At 27.8% G+C, this 18,173-nt stretch overlaps 1 protein-coding gene across 2 annotated transcripts; it reads left to right on the top strand.

Moving 5' to 3' along the window:
• Positions 1–270: 270 nt before the first annotated feature.
• Positions 271–17,513, top strand: LOC136078016 (uncharacterized). 2 transcript variants are annotated; one of them, XM_065792619.1, is made up of 6 exons: positions 271–603; positions 1,409–1,449; positions 1,572–1,737; positions 14,927–16,293; positions 16,506–16,964; positions 17,082–17,513. In XM_065792619.1, the coding sequence occupies exons 3-4, from the start codon at positions 1,614–1,616 to the stop codon at positions 15,394–15,396; spliced, it is 594 nt and encodes a 197-aa protein (XP_065648691.1). In that variant the 5' UTR covers positions 271–603; positions 1,409–1,449; positions 1,572–1,613; the 3' UTR covers positions 15,397–16,293; positions 16,506–16,964; positions 17,082–17,513. The 2 variants fall into 2 exon arrangements, with proteins under 2 accessions (XP_065648691.1, XP_065648690.1); XM_065792618.1 differs by lacking the exons at positions 271–603; positions 1,409–1,449; positions 1,572–1,737 and having other exon boundaries at positions 15,991–16,293; positions 16,767–16,964; positions 17,082–17,435.
• Positions 17,514–18,173: the final 660 nt, after the last annotated feature.

Genomic DNA, 18,173 nt, shown 5'->3' with positions numbered 1-18,173 from the left:
ACGGAACCGAACGTGAAAATATTTCTCTCTACACGTCCTTAGTTTTAATAGTCGCGCGAACAATTCTCGTTTGGCCAAAAATAAAAACCGCGTGGGCTTAACCGCTTGGAAATATTTTATTTCACGTGGAGTTAAAATATCACTTTTGAATTTTTACATGTTGTTATTCAAATTTTTTACAAGGAAATCCCAAATTTATAAAACAAATCAACTTGACTGTTTTATTTACATGTAAATTTCAAACTTGACGTATTCAAAAAAATTTGTCTCAACTACATTTTATTTAATTTATCAAAACAAAAGACATTTTAGAAAGAAACTGAAACCTGTCTCATGTTGCTCTGTCTCATGTTGCTCAAATGTTAATGTTACAAGTATATACTATATGACTTTAGTATTAATAAATCATGAATAAACTAACACAAGAAGATGTTAACATTTTAAGGTCGTATTCAAACAATGTTATGTCACTGATTTCTTTTCTTGACGAAAGAGGCTTGGGTATTCTAAGTTGGACTGATGACATATGAAGAACCATTCTGCATCATATTGTTGACAGCAGTGGAAGTGCAGAATGTATTAAGCTATTGCTAGAAAAAAACGGTATACAGATAAAATGAGATTTATAAGGCTTTAAAGTAAGAATAATAGTGTATATCTAAAAATAAGACTCGAAAACTAGAAACGTATTATAGTAGAAAAGTTTAACAAAAGTTTGCCCAATAGAAAAATTTATGTTGAATAATATTATTTTTATTTGAAATATGTAACATTTATCATGTTAACATATTCAATTTAAAAGATAGTAGAATGTTTAAAGTTATAATAATAAGATAATATCTGAATAAAACACATATATTGATACATGTGATTTATGATTCTAATAATTTTTTTGACAATGTAAATAAGCAGAATGTCTTTATATTTATTGTTAAGACAGAGTGACAGAGTGCTAGTGTGAGAAGTCTTACAAAGCCAAAAAATACTTTTTTATTTAATTTAGGTAACATTGTTTTACAAAGCATATATAATCTTTCAACATTCTTTTAAATTAAAAAAAAGTCATGTAAAATAATTAGTAAACTATACTAAATTGTAGATATTTTTAGGTACATTTTACTAAAGCAAAGTAAGTTGTGCTACACTGAAGTTTGTTTTTTTTTCACCATTAACTACTAAATAAAATTGCAATAAAAAAAAGCATAAAAAACTATTATAATAGAATTGATATTAGTATTTATGCACGACATACACTAAAAGAAAAAAACTGGTCACCAAACTTTTAAATGATGTTTAATTTAAGTTTTGTTTTTTACTAGATTAACAGGAAACCACAGAGTGTTTCCATAGAATTGTCAGTAGAATAAGATGTTTGTTAATTCTAGTAATAAGTACTTTTTTTTTTTAGCTAACCCAGATGCAGTTTCAGATATTGTTGACAAGTGCTCAGTGAGAACTACGTTATTTCAACTTTTTTCTAATTATTGTTGTTTGAATTAAGACTTGTTTATATATTTATACCAATTGTATAATTTTTAAGTATAAGGTTAATTTTTTTTAAAAATATTTAGACACCTCTACACTATGCTGCAAGAACTAATAATCTTGATTGTATGATTGTTTTGCTAGAATATGGGGCTAAAATAGGTATATTAAACAGTAATAGAAAACGTGCTATTGATCTTGCTACAGAATGGTACTCAACAGATTGCATAAATTATCTTCATAACATTTATGGTATGTGTATTCTGTATAAGTAATAATAGAACTAAAAAGTTAATTCTTTATTTGAAAAACTTTATTTTATATTTTAATGTATTCGATCAACGCACCAGTTGTTTAATAGAATAATTATTTCAATATATTAGAATTGTTTTTACATTTTTTCTCGCGTTTATAATTTTGATTATATTTTTTAAAAGTAAGAATAAATTGTTGATGTATTCTAGAATTAATTTAAGAGATGCATGCCTAATATGCAGCTTTACAATTTTCTTATATAACTTGACTATTAAAATCTTTTTCTTTGAAGTCTGATAATAGTTTGATACAAGTTATGCCAATAAATTGGTTGTTAAAAGAGATAATTAAGTAAACAAATGATTAGAAATTTTCTGTTTGTGGCTGCTGAGACAAAACAAAAAATAGGAGTTTGTCTCTTTTTTGGAATCTACTGACTAAAGTAGAGAAAACACGCAAAGAGTGAACATACATTGACTCAGGGATTTGGCTTGAGCAGGCACTCTTTTTATTAAACAAAATTTTTAAGTTATTAAATTAATACAAATTTAATACATAGATTTATTACAACTAAAACATTTTAATTTATCCTTTTTTAAAATATATACATATGCATTAATATATACTTATAAATACTTGATACTATTTTTTTAAAAATCTAATTGCAGGATCAATTTAAATAAATACATTAATAATTAAAAGTAATAACGATGCATATATATATATATATATATATATATATATATATATATATATATATATATATATATTATATTATATTATTATTATTATTTTTTATTATTAATGTATTCATTTAAAGTGATCCTACAGTTAGATTTGGTTTAAAAAAATAGTATCAAAAGTCTTAATTCTAAAAAAAAGTATCAAAAGTCTTAATTCTAAAAACATCTGAGTATGGCTACATAATTTTTCATATCTAAAAAATATTTTTGTATATTTATTAATTTTTAATTTTTGTTTTGGGTTAAAAACCATACAAACTATCCTCTTTGTGTTAAAAGATATTAGTTAATAAGGCCTTGTTAATAATTACATTCTATAGTTTTTGAAGAGAAAACCAATGTAAAGGACTATGTCATCAGCGTAACCAAGAATATTTAAAAAAAAATTCTTCCTATGTTGCATCCAATACTCATATTTTAAATTTGACATAATAAATTACTAATGCAAAACCTTATCAGTAACAGTGATAAGTTGTATATTTCACACGCCTACTAAAAGCAAGACTCTAGATGTGTAGTAGTTAATAGCTTTCTTTGAATATCTTGTGCATAAAGTTGTAGAAAGCTTCTGTTTTAAACCAACTGAAAATCATCTAAATTGTCTGGTATATTTTTTTTAATAAAATATTTATGATATAGCTAGAGATACTGCAACCATCCTGTAATTGTTCATATCAGTTAGGTTGGATGCAGTAACTAGCCCAAAAAGTTAGGTTGGCCACTTAGCACTTTACTAAACTTCACTTTTTTTCTGGCTTAAATCCTAAATTAAATCTTAAATTTTAAGTTTTTTCAAAACAAGAAGTAAAAAGAAATTTCAAGAAGATAATAATTGTCACCCTAACCCAAACCCTTAGTTGATGCAGCAACACTTACTTGTATGTTCTTCCTACATATGTTCTCCAAGTTAATGTATGTACTAAAGCCCTCATATTATTCTATTTTAGTTTGAAGTCACATTGCCAAGGTAAACACAATATATTAAATACACACACACACACTCACATATATATATATATATATATGTCCCTGGTAGTACCGCGCTCAACTTGTTTCTCCGCGCAGAGGCCTTTTGTGTCAGGGTTTGTGTTTCGGAGTTATAGAGTTGGGAGAGGTTTATAACCAAAAAGTATTCTCCTCATCTATAATATATTCTCGGCCTTAGGAGGTAAATCACAATATATATATATATATATATATATATATATATATATATATATATATATATATATATATATATATATATATATATATATATACATAGTATATATATAGAAATATATATAGAAATAAAGTTATTATAATAAATGTAATAAAATATAATGTATTCTACATGCTCGATGTTTTAAAGAACAGAGCAATAATAAATTAGTAAAATCACTTATCTAATTCAGTCTTCCTTTAAAGACAAAATTAGATAAGCATTTATACTAATTTATATATATATATATATATATATATATATATATATATATATATATATATATATATATATATATATATATATATATATATATATATATATATATATATACGTATATATATATATATATATATATATATATATATATATATATATATATATATATATATATATATATATATATATACGTATATATATATATATATATATATATATATATATATATATATATATATATATATATATATATATATATATATATATGTATATATATATATACATATATATACATATATATATATATATATATATATATATATATATATATATATATATATATATATATATATATATATATATATATATATATATATATATATATATTTATATACTAGGGTGGAGTGAATTTTAGTTTTTTTTACAATTCGTGTAGCCTGGGTGTGCAAAAGTTGTCTATTCATTTCAGAAATACTCTGGAAAAAGATCAATGCTCTTGGAAATTATCTTGAAGTGCCTCAAGACCTTTAAAATTTTAACGGGTCCCTAATATTATATAAAAATTTTTTTTTCAAAAGTATGTTATGTTGGGTCTCAAAAGAAGCAAAATTATATAAAAATTTCAAAAATAACAATTATTTTATAAAAAAATTATTATTTAAGATTTTTTTGAAATTATATTTAAAAAAAATAAACTTTTTTCATTTTTAGTTTAAAAGGTCATTTTTTCTGCAATAAACTATAAAATAACAAGAAATTTTTTTAAAATAATTGTTATTTTTGAAATTTTTGTAAAATTTTGCTTCTTTTGAGACCCAACATGACATACTTTTGAAAAACCTTTTTTTACATAATATTAGGTACCAATTAAAATTTTAAAGATCTTGAGGCACCTCAAGATAATTTCCTAGAGCATTTATATTTTTCCAGAGTATTTCTAATTTGAATAAACAACATTTGCATACCCAGGCTAAACGAACTGTAAAAAAAACAAAAATTCACTCCACCCTAATATATATATATTTTATATATATATATATATATTTTTTTTTATTATTTATTTACTTTGCCGTTGCTCCTGGCCGGAGCAAGAAGAAGACAGGTTGTCTTATCACCGAGCCCCGTCACACAAAAATTTACATGCACAATAAATGATAAAAGACAAGAAGACAGTATAAATACAAAAACAAAAACAAATCAAATACTTCAGCAATAAAATAATTTGTTGCTAACAATCTTCCAGCAGAATAATTTTAAAAATAAAAAAGTAAAAACGACAGAAAATCATGAAAGTTATAAAAACACACAAAAAAAAATGCGTTGTTTAATTAAAAAAAAAAAAAAGATATATATGTAAACATAAGTATTTGGGCTGATTATTTAATATCATCAAAAATATGAACGGAAAAGACAATTTTATTTTCGTTATCTTTTATACTAATGGTTAGAAACCATTTTAATAAAGGCTAAAGAAAGTGATAAAGATTTTTATTTATTTTCAAGCGATTCAGTCCAAACCTTTAAATTGTTTTCAAAAAAGGTATTTGAAATCTAATATATCGAATTCCATGTTCAGTAAATACCGTTTTGAATCATCCTTAAAACTTTGCAAAGTGCAGTTTAAAACGAAGTTTTGTTTTTTACTAAAGATTGGAAGAAATTTTTTCCAAACTATAGGTCCCCGATATTGAATTTGGTACGAACTTAATTTAAGAAGGTTTATGGGAACCACAAAGTTATTCACTGAAAATTTGGTTGGATATTTGTGGGAGATTTCATTAAAGTAGGATTGAAATGTTACTGGAGAAAACCCAAGTTTTGCTTTAAACATAAATAACATTACTTGATGAATATTAAGTTTATAAATATTTAAAGCTCCAAGCTGACGTAAGAGAGGTTCGCATTGTGTTTTTCTACTTGCCCCAAATACTATCCTGCAAGCATGTTTTTGTTTACTATAAATTTTTTTGAGTTTAGTGTGATTAGTGCTACCCCAGGAAATGTTACAGTATGAAAGATAACTGTTTATAAACGAAAAATATAAATTTTTTAAAGACTCGTTATTAAGAAAAGGTTTTGTTCGGTATAACATGGCAATATTTTTTGAGATCTTACCTTCAATATATTCAATATGAAATTTCCATGACAATTTTTCATCTAAGAGCACTGAGAAAGTTTGTAGTCAATTCCCTTTTAATTATTTTATTATTGATTAAAAGATTGGGTAGTTTAAGAGGAATATTCTCGGCTTTAATAGGTTTATGGAATAGGATAAATTTTGTTTTCTCTACATTTAATGATAGTCGGTTACTTATAAACCACTCGTTGATCTTATCTAATTCTTCGTTAAATATTTTAAAAAGAACAGTAATATCTTTGTGAGAATAAAACAAACTAGTGTCATCTGCAAATAAGATAGTATTTAATACTTTTGATGATAAATATAAGTCATTTATATAAAGTAAGAATAATAATGGTCCCAAAATAGAACCTTGGGGTACTCCACAAGTTATTAAGTTGTTTTTTAAGTCTTTTGTTTCTTTAAGTACAAATTGCTTTCTGTTAGTTAAGTATGATTTAAACCAAAGTAAACTTTGATTTTTAACACCATAGTTTTCTAATTTTTTCAAAAGAATTTCATGATTTACTGTGTCGAAAGCTTTGGATAAATCAATAAAAACCCCTATTGTATAGCAATCACTATTAAATCCATTTGATATATGTTTAACTAATTCAATTATTGCATGGTTAGTAGAATGATTTTTTTAAAACCGTATTGATTTTTGTATAAAATCTTATTTTCAGATAGATATTTATAAAGTCTGTTGTACATAATGCGTTCAATTAGTTTAGAAAAGCAGGGTAAGACTGAGATTGGTCTGTAGTTTGAAATATTGGTCTCATCGCCAGATTTGAAAATAGGTGTTATTTTTGCAATTTTTAGTTTATCTGGAATATGACCTGATTTAAGGGAGAGATTAAAAATGTGGAATAATGAGGGTTCGATAATATCAAAAACAGATTTAATTACATTAACATTAATTTGATCTATACCTGCACTTTTATTTTTTTTCAGACTATTAAAAGCAGTATGTAGTTCGCTTTTGGTTAAAATCGGTTCTTCCATAATTAAATCAGTTGTTGCAAGATATGAATCAATTTTTTTTGACCAACTGGAATTTTCGCTGCTAGGTTTGGGCCATCATCAAGAAAAAAATTGTTTAATTTCTCAATAATAACTTCTTTATGATAAATCATTTTTCCCTCAATAATAAGTTTTTGCGGTAAGTTATTTTTTTCAATTTTATTTTTCCCAATTAAGTCTCTAATATCACTCCGAGTTTTTTGAGGGTTTCCTTTGTTTTTTTTCAAGCAGTTTAGCATAGTAATTTACTTTTGATCGTTTTTTAGTTTTTTCAAATAAACTTTTATAATTTTTGTAATTAGTTTCATTTTTATAAGTTTTATTTTTTAAATATTTATCATACAATTTTTGTTTTTTCCTTAATGATTTTAGTAGGCCTTTGGTCATCCATGGGGATACAACCGACTTTGAGTTTGTTACTTTCACTTTTAAAGGAAATGCCTTATCATACATTTTAGAAAATTGGTTTAGAAATAAATTATAAGCATTATTTACATCGTGTGATTGCAGTACAAGATTCCAATCGACGTAATTATTTGATAAATATTTAAATTGGCATATGGAACTTTCATTGATTTGACTCATGAATACTGTTGATTTGTGGGTAGCATTATTTAGAGTAACGCTCTCAGTAATAAGGAATATAGGAAAATGATCGGTTAAATCAGTCTTGATTATACCAGTTTTAAAACGACTATTATGAAAATACCAGTTTTAAAATGACTATTATAACATTATCTAATAATGTCGATGATTTTTTAGTTACTCTTGTTGCTTTGTTTATAGTTGGGATAAGGTTGTATTCGAGAAGAATATCAATAAAAGTTTTTGCTTCACTATTTAAGGCATGGTTGAGTAAGTCAATGTTGATATCCCCAACTACGTAAACATGCTTTTGCAATATATTTTTTGTGTTTAGTAATGTGCGCAGATAAGTTTTGAATGTTTGAGCAATTTCAAAACTATGGATCTGACTTTTTTTATTGTCTCTAGAACCAGTTCTATGTGCCCTTTCTATTTTTATATCTTTTAACCCAAGAGTTTCTTCAAATAATTTTAACACTTTAGCCTCACTATCACTCCAACTTTCATTTTTGCTTTCCTTTAAACCATCGACTCTCAGATTGTTTCTTCTGGATCTATCTTCTATTTCTCTAAGCTTACTTTATAGTTTTAATATCTCGCTGTTGTCTTTTAGCTTTGAACTTATCTCTTTTGTTTTTGATTTCACAAGTTCAAATTTTTCTGAAGCAATATCGTCATTGAGTTGAATAAATTTTTTCATTTCAAGTAAATCATTTTCTAAGGAGACGACTTTTTTATTTGTTCTAAATCATTTTCGAATTTATTTATTTTTATTAGGTTCTTTATATTTTCTTTTTCGTACTTGTCAAGTCTCTCAGTGAACATTTTCAAGTTCGCAACTGTTAAAGACGCAAAGCTTTTCTCTTGTTTTTTCAAAAGTTTTTTGGTTTCATCTAAGTTTGCATTGCGTATGATAAGATATATCAATATATAAATAAATATATATATATATATATATATATATATATATATATATATATATATATATATATATATATATATATATATATATTTAAACAACTTTAAAATGTATTCTACAAAGTAGAGTGCTCAATGTCCTTAAAAGAACAGAGCAATTATAAATTAGTAGAAAACCACTTAAAAAAAATTTTATTTTATTTAACACCCCCTATAACATTTTAAAGTTACGTTACGTCTTAATCGGTTACAATTAGTAACAAGGTTATATTCTCTAACTTTTAATTAAATATTAAGTAAATAAACTTGATAATGCAGTAAATGTTTGTTTTATAATGCCGTATTGCTAAAAATCATCTTTTATTTTATTTTTATTGTAAAATAGCTTCGTCTCAATTGGTTACTTTGTCACAGAAAAAAAAAAAATTCTCAATTCGCAACGTTACGTCTCAATTGGTTTTCTTTTTAACTTTATAAAGTGTAACCAAATAAGAAGTAACGTAACGTTACTAAATATAGATTCGAGACGTAACTAAATTACGTGACGTAAATGGATTTTATTTAACGTAACATTATGTCTTAATTGGTTACACTCTAACAAGTATCAAGATAGACGTAAGGTAACGTAAAATAAATTAGATTTGTTTTTTTTTTTTATTGTTTTTTTTATTACAAAATAATAAATATTTACAATTTTTTATAACATTAACTAAGTTTTTATGTTTTTACAATATATGGTATTACAAAGCTAGCGTAAATATATACATTTTTTGTTTTTTTAAATTTTATTACATTATTTTTGAATTTTTAATTTTTTATTTTTTTGTGTTTTTTGATTTCATATTTTTTTGTGTTTTTTGGTTTTATATTTTTTTGTATTTTTTTGTTTTTAATTTTTTTTGCCGTTGTGCGGAAAGAAATCAAGCGTTTAGATTAGGTAAAAAGAGAGAAGAAATTTCAAATTAGGTTAAGGAGAGGTTCATAAGGAAAAAGAAAGATTTATATCTAATAAAATTTAAAAAAGGAATTACAGGACTTTTACATAAACATTACGTTACGAACACTATAGATAAAAAAATTAATGTGCTAAAATAATATTTCATATATTAAGGTCTGGCAGTGATTTGCTAATTTTATATAATAATAAGTTTGTTGTATAACATAAAAAAATTGCAAGAGGGAAGAAAGTCTTTACTAAACATACCACGAGCCGTTGTTTTATTTCAGCTCATATGTTTAGTTTCAGACTTCCATTCTCTACTTGACAGAAAACATTTTTTATACAAAAATACTCACAGAAAATGTCCGCGGTGTTTCTGCGGACATGATAATTATATTTTAAGGTAATAATATGCCTGATGTTCCTGATTATTACCCTGATCACTGCCATTGGGTGAATTTTTTTGTTACTAAACATGTGGTGGCATCTACTGTTCCATATTGCACTCATGATGGTTTGAGTGAGTGTCAACAGCAGCTGCGAAGTGGGGCTTTTCTCCGATAAACTCGCTGTTTCAATCGAGAAAATCGAATTTATCGGAGAAAAGTTGTTTCGGGATGTCAAGGAGTTATACACATGTTTAAAATATTCCCAAATTTCGACAGAAGGAGGACAGTAGGCAAAGATATGCATGTTGTCCTCGATTTTACCACAAGTTTTGCATTTGTTATTTTTGACGATCTGTTGCCTTGTGCTTTTGGCTAGCAAGGCCGCAGAAGGTAAACTGTTGTGTAAGAAACGAAAGAGGATGTTTTGAGTCGGTCCGCATGCGTGGGAGGTGAAGTTTTTTTTCCAAATTTGGGTCCACGGCATTGTTGTTTTTGTTGAACTGTTCCAAAAAAGTTCTGCTGGCACGACTGTCTTTTTGTTTTTTGCCACTTCTAAGTAAAAATTTTTTGTTGTTTTTAGGGGGATGTTAAAAAGGGACCCATTTTTGCCTAATATTTCTATTGTTGTTTTGTAGTACTGAGACGTTTTGTTGTCCCAGTGTTTCGGAAAATTGTTCTGCTTTAAAAAGTTCCAGCTTAGGTTTTGGTTCGTAAATTTTATAAGTGAACTCGCCAACCAATACTTTGAAAAGTAGTAATAATCGTGAGCTTTGTCCTCTTCGCATTCTTTCAGTTGAAAGAGTGTTTTGAGGCGAAGTGCAAGACTTTGCTCCTTCGGTGATAAAATTCCGAGACCCCCGCTTTTGACGGGTAAGAAAAGTGTCTCTCTCTTGACCGGATTGTAATTGGTCTTTTGCCACAGATTTTCGAAAATGGCTCTGTGCAAACGTTCTATTACCCATTCGGGAACGGGCAGCACGTTTGCCAGAAACCATACTTTTGACATTGCAAACCATTTATCAACATGGTCTTTCCCCTAAGTGACAAAGTACGTAGTCCCAGAAACTTGAGTTTTTTCTCTATTTTGTTTAGAGTTACTAACCAGTTGAAATTGGTAGTATCGCTCAGTCTGGTGTAAAAAGTAACACCTAAAATTTTGAAACCGGTGTTGTTGTTCCACTCTATGCCGTCCAATTCCGGGTACATTTTGGGATCAAAACCCCCAAGGGCGAGACCCTTGGTTTTTGAGGCATTGATCACTGAACCACTTGCTTTTTCAAACAGTTTTACTTTTTCGAAGAAACAACGGACTGATTTTACGTCCCTGGCAAAAAAGTTCGAATCGTCTGCGTACTGCTGTATTTTAAGGGGTTTAGGTGTACCTGGTAGCGGGAAACCCTCTATTCTGCCATCTGCTCTGATCACCAAAGCGAGAGCTTCGGCGACAAAAACATACAGCAAGAGAGAGAGGGGATCACCCTGTCTAACTCCCCTTTCCGTAGGGAAGGAGGCTGACAGGAAACCGCAATTCAGAACAGATGCCGAAACTTCTGAATATAAGGTGTTAACAAAAGATACAAAATTTTCTCCGAGATTGAATTTTCGGAGAATCTGAAGCAGAAACGCACGATCGACTTTATCAAACGCCTTTTCTTGGTCTATTGACAAAATGAAACTAGGTAGATTTTTTAATTGCGCGTAATCTATAAGATCACGGGCTAAATGTAAATTTGAGAATATTGTTCTACCTGGCATTCCGCAAGTTTGATTTGGTTCTATAATTTTCCCCATTACTTTTGCCAGTCTTAGGGCCAGCGCTTTTGTGATTATTTTGTAATCAGCGCCGATTAGGGATATGGGCCTCCAGTTTATGCATTCGGTAAGATCTCCTTGTTTGGGGATCAGTGAAATAATAGATTTCTTCATAGAGTGGCTGGTGTTTTTTTCTACGAAAAGTATTTCGTAGGCAAGTTCTTCAAAATTTTTTTCTAAAATGTGCCTAAAGGTTTTATAAAATTCAGCTGGAAGTCCGTCAAAGATTTGTGACGCGTTAAATTCGTGAAATAATTTTTTAATTACTACGTAACAACATGAGTATGATGGTTACAGTAAAAATGATATAAATAAGGAATTAGATTGCTTGTGGGTTAGTTTTTTTAAAACTACTTTGTTTATAACAATGGCCTGGACAAATGTATTCAATGCATTTACAATATTTTTAAATAAACAAAATTGTTAAATACTGTAACTCATTTATGAGTTTTGGTATTTAACAATGCATTTGTCGAGACATTAGTAACTAAAAAAAGTTTTAGAAAAATATTTTTTTGTTAAAAAATTCAAATCGCAAAGTTGCAATTATTTAGTTGCAATTTGACGAATCGAAAAGTTTTTTTCGTGATAAATTTGTTATAAAAAAAAATTAGAACTTATTTTTTGTACATTGCTGAAAGTTTAAAAAAGTACCAGTATGGTTTTTTTTAACTTATAATTATAAGTTAAGAAAAAACCATAACGATTGTAATTATAACAGTGCACTTTTAATAAGCGTAAACTAATACGCAACAAAACGTCAAAAAAATCTATACGTATTTTAATTGCGTCTCATATTTAGATTATTTAAAGTTACGTTACGTTTTATTTAGTCAAAAGCCATTAAGTTTATAAGTTTAAAAAATAAACTTTTTTAAATAAAACCCACAAGCAATCAAATCTTATGTTATAGAAAATTAATTTTTTTAAACATAAAAGATTGCGTGTAATTCCGATATCTTATAAAATAAATAAATTAACTTGGTAGTGGGTTTTATTTAAAAAAACTTCTTTTAACTCTTATAAGTAACATAAATTGTTAAAATATCGGAAAACGGCATATAAAAACAATTTTAATAGTAAATGAAACAATACACAGTTAATGTATGAACACTCTATTGCGCATGTACCTATTTTAGTCAGTCGATGTATGGACATTCTTTGCGCTTGTCCCTGTTTAAATCAGGCGATTCGTTTTATATTAAATTTTTTCATTAATGAATATTGACTTAAATTTAAATACATAACAATTTTGTTTTAAAAACTCGATTAAACTTTAAACAATTTAACTTAGAGCTTTTGGCAAAAAGATAATAAAAAGTATTAACGGAGCGGATCCGCGATTTTCCTAGTTTGCTTTATAATTACAATTATTTTGGCTTATATGTTAACACAACTCTCATTAAATTAAACATTTTACATTATTCACCGGATCATTCTAGTTTGCACGTTTTCGAATTGGAAATTAATCACTATCCACGTTTTACAAGTTAAAACTAACTACCTCGTTCGTCTTTTATCACCTATTTATCTTATATATATTGTATCAACTGGTTATTCTTACATACGCAGAATTAACGCCGCTTTAATGTTTGAGATACCCAAGAAACCCAAGAAAAGTAATTATTTTATTATTTTTTGTGTTTTTTTGAATAAACACACACATGGATTAGCTTGTGTGTACCTAGAGTACATATGTATGTACTCTTGGGAACTAAACTTTAAGTATATTTATGAGTTTGTTTTAACAATATTTTTTCCATCCATTTTATAAATATTTCATCTATGCATATCAATACATGTTTTTAGTGTTTCCATTTTACTATGTATTTTTTATTGAAGTATACCAATTATATGTTGAGGTTTGAAGGTTGTCTCTTGTGCTAATTTGTGTAATTTTTTCTTAAAAATATATTAGTGTTTAATATTAATGGGATAATGATATGGTGTTTGGCTCTTAGTTAGGCATGCGTACATAAATGCATATTTTTTAAGCTTTAATTTTGCCATGCCCTTTACACATTTAAATAAATAACTATTCCAGTTTTTTATCTCCCATTTATTAACATTTTTTAGCGCTTTTTAACTTAAAATCACCCGTTTCCATTACTTTTTTAAATGTGGCTCAAAGCGCTTAAGTTCTACTTACCCCCTCCATTCTGATCTACTACATTAAGGGATTGTCCATAAAGTACGTATGCTTGGATGCGGTAGAGGGAGTCTGTACACGGCGTACATACGATTGGGGTGGAGGGGGGCAGGGTTCAATTATAAAAGAAAGAAGACAGTAAACTAAAAAAAACATAAAACGTTAGGTAGGTACGTTAAAAGCGTAGGTTCTTTTATTGAGGTGGAGGGTACTAAAAAAAAGCGTATATCAAAATGCGGGGTAGGGGGAAGAAGGGTTGAAATAAAAACGTACGTACTTAATGTACGACTTCTAATTAGAAATACGTTTATACAATTAGCAATGATAATTAAAATTTTGTTTGAATTTTTCGGCTTTTAAACTATACATAAGGGGTGTTTAAAAAAATTTTTATTTTAAAATGAAAATACACAAGAAATCAAATTTGAAGCAAATATGAAAAAAAATACGATTACAAAAAAAAATTCTAAAAGTATTGACATTTACCTTGTGCTCAAGCAGCAAAATACCCCGGAAAATGCCCTAAATTGTTTCCGAATTATTTGGCTTTGAGCGCAAGGTAAATCACAATATTTTCTGAAAAATATGTTTTCTTATATGATAATGACCCAAATTTTTTTAGATTGTTATGTATTCTGGTTTTTTCATAAATGTTGTTTAAATTAAAAAATCGATTTAGGAAAAAAAAAAACTATGGGCAAAAACGCAATAACCCAGCTAACACACCAGCGCTTGGCCAACGTTGACCCAATGCTTCTTGTAACATTGGCACAACGTTGGCATCCAGCGTTGGGCCGATTCCTTGATGGCCGCCGGGCATACATTGGCCCGATTACATTGGCCCAATGCAGTTTAGCCGGCAAAGTTTATTCAAAAAAAAAAAACTTTAAAGTTTTGTTTTTTTGAATAAACTTTTTTGAGTAAACATCGTGTAATAATTTTAAACTAACTCTTACTCTTATATAAACTTTGCTCATTCTTCCCTGAGGCTTTCACGGATGCATGCATTTCCTTAAAGTAACTGGTTTTCGAGTCCAGTTCGAATCAATCTTTAAAGAGTTTTAAATTTTTTGTTTTCTCTTTAGATTTGATATATTTATATTATGGCTACAAATTAGAATTTAGAATTGATCCTTCCACAAAAAGAAAGCGTCGAAAATTATTAAAAAAGTGCAACAGAATGTTTTCGAACAATACTTTAGCGCAGCCAATGACTCGTTTAATGAGTGAAACTATTTGTAGTAGCGACAATTTGTTGAAGGAAGACCAAATTGAAGCAACACCTATTGACTATTCCAAAAAAGATATTTTTAATTATAATTCAGAAGGTAATGTATCAGATACAAGTAGCGATCAGCTGACAGACTCATCATTATCAGTATCTGATATCGATATATCTACTGATGGTGAAAATGGTAATGTTGCTAATGTTAGCAAATCTTTAAAAGATTTTGGAATCGAAACTGGTCAAAGCTATGCCAATATGAAAGTTCTCTTAGAAAAAATGATTACTCATCACCCTGAATTACCCAGAGATCCACGCACAGCTGTTTGATATTTCTAAAAAAGCAATTTCTCCTAACTTACGTGATGTTTTTCCTGGTAACTACTACCATTTTGGTATTCAAAATGGTTTATGCCAACTCATACCTATTTTGAAGCAAGCTAGTTTGATTGGTGAAAATAATGTATTTAAATTAAATATTGGTATTGATGGTTTACCTTTGTGTAAGAGCACGATTGTTGGATTTTGACCTATTACTGCTGCAATTGATAAGATCAGTAATTCAGTATTTTTAGTTGGGTTGTATTATGGTGAAAATAAACCATAATCATGTCAAGAATTTACATTTGATTTAATAAATGAAATGAAAAATGGAACAAACTTATGCGTATGATTATCACCTAAAGTCTTCTGTGTTAGATATTTATAAAGGAACACATTTTTCTAAATCTTTAACTAAAGTTCCTATTAATTTAGTTTATTGTAAACTATTTTCGTACAAAAATAATTTTACTCCAATTTTGCATACTTGTAATACTTAAATTATCTTAATAATATTAGTTTTTGCAAGCAATTTGTTTTTTATTAATGTTTATGTTAATTTATTTATGCTTTATTTATGTGTTGTAATTCCAATTACTATTTTTGCGTTTAACTATTAAATATGAAGATTTAAAAATGGTTAATTTTTTTAAACAACATACAAAATATTAGTTAATTAACAATGGTAAATTTTGTCACAGATGTATATTTTAATTGAGTTTGCTGACAGTTCTATAGCCGTAGCATTACATTCGTGGCTAGAGTCGGATGAAGTAGATCAAAACGGCTTCCACATGGTTGCATTTCCCGATTTAAAATATACAAAAACACGATATATGCTGAAGAATAAATTACCAGCACTAACAACATGGGAAACTGTTCCATGCAAAGTTTTATACAAACATGGTAAGTAATGGCATAGTAATTAGTATGTAATGGCATAGTAATGGCATAGTAATTAGGAAATTTAAAAGAAAAACTCAAAATCTAGCTGATAATAATACTTGACTGATAGATTAATAGGATGATTTGCTAGATGAATTATGATTAAATTAAATTATTTAATACTAGTTTTTTTAATCAGAATAAAAAAATTTTTAGTTAACGTTTTTTTCTAGAATCTCTAAAAAATATTTATAAACACTGCAAAAAATACTGACAGACTGGAAATTTACTTTCAACGGACTATGAAAATGGACGAAATCACAAACAACCTCTGTACCTTTCGGACGAGGAATACGAAACAAATGACAAAAAAAAGTCAAAATTGACTCACACAGAAAGCGAATGTGGCTTAGCATCATCACCAACTCCACCAACAACACTGAATACACAACTTCTTCATTTATTTCCAACTACACCATCACCATTATTTTCAGCACCATCACAACCTTCTTCTTTGTTTTTATCACAAAGTCCACCTCATCCAATACTGCCACTAATTGAAACTTTATCCGAATATTTTGGATCATCTGCATCAGTTCGAACATGCTTTAAAGCTCGGCAAAAGACTTTAAGTTCGAAGGATAATGAAATTGAGAAATCTGATTTGCCAATTTCAAATGCAACTATGCGTTGTAAGTTTTTATGATAATTTGTTAGTTAGCATTAACCACAATATTTTTTTCCTAATCTGTTATTTCGTATACTGAAGTAGTCCCTAAATTTAATATCATTTTATTTTATTATTGTAGCGTGGTTTCAAGAAATATTCACCAGTCTCATTCGGATTGAGGACACTCAAAAAACTCTTATGGGCATGGTGGTTGGTCTAAGCAACACGAAATCTGCTATTAATGCGCCTGTCAAAGCTTTAAAATTCAGCACATCAGCAGACGAGCTTGATAGTCACCTGACTTATTGGCTGGAATTGAATGATTATGATCGTCAGTCCTTGGTAACTTTAATTTAAAATAACTTAATACAAAGCTATAGGTCTAGCTAAATGTATGCAGTTAGTTTTTTTTATTTCTAATTTAAACTAATATTTTGCCTATGTTTTTAAATTGAAGATTAATATATGGTTAAATTGAAGATCAATATATGGTTAGTGCTGATAGTTGATGTTATACGTTTCTGTGATAATGCTGTTGTTTTAATGATATATGTTTAATCCTTACGCTCGAGACGAAAGTTTATTCTCTTAGTCAAAATTTGTATAGGCTTTAAGAGTAATCTGTGACTAGATAGTAAGCAATTTAATAGTTACGCGTAAAAGTTATGAAGAGACTATTCTATTTAAATATACGCATACAAGATCTTAATTGAAAATGTTTCTATATTAGAAAGTCGCCGCAGGTGACGTCATATTAGGTCAAACTGTTAGGTATTAATACGTTATACGTTACATCTCGGTTACGAAAAAATAACATTTTGCACGTAACGTTACGTTACAATGTTACGTATCGTTACGCAAAATCTTACGTCTCGGTTACGTAAAAATAACAGACATGTTGCACGTATTGTTACGTTACAATATTATGTATCGTTACGTAAAATCTTACGTCTCAGTTACGTAAAAATAACGGACATTTTAAATTATTTGTTACGTTACAATGTTACGTATCCTTACGTAAAATCTTACGTCTCGTTACGTAAAAATAACGGACATTTTGCATGTAACGTAACGAATCTCGTTTACGTTACAATACGTAATATAACCTAAAAATGTTATAGGGAAGCTATTATAAAATGAATTCTTTAGAAATTATTACTTATGCTTTTTTAAAAAAATATTTTTTAAAAGGAGGATTTAATGTAACTATTATTTGAGCACATTAATTTTT

This window comes from Hydra vulgaris, chromosome 03 (assembly GCF_038396675.1).
Source record: "Hydra vulgaris chromosome 03, alternate assembly HydraT2T_AEP".
Taxonomy (NCBI): domain Eukaryota; kingdom Metazoa; phylum Cnidaria; class Hydrozoa; order Anthoathecata; family Hydridae; genus Hydra; species Hydra vulgaris.
This window is presented reverse-complemented; position numbering and strand designations above follow the sequence as displayed.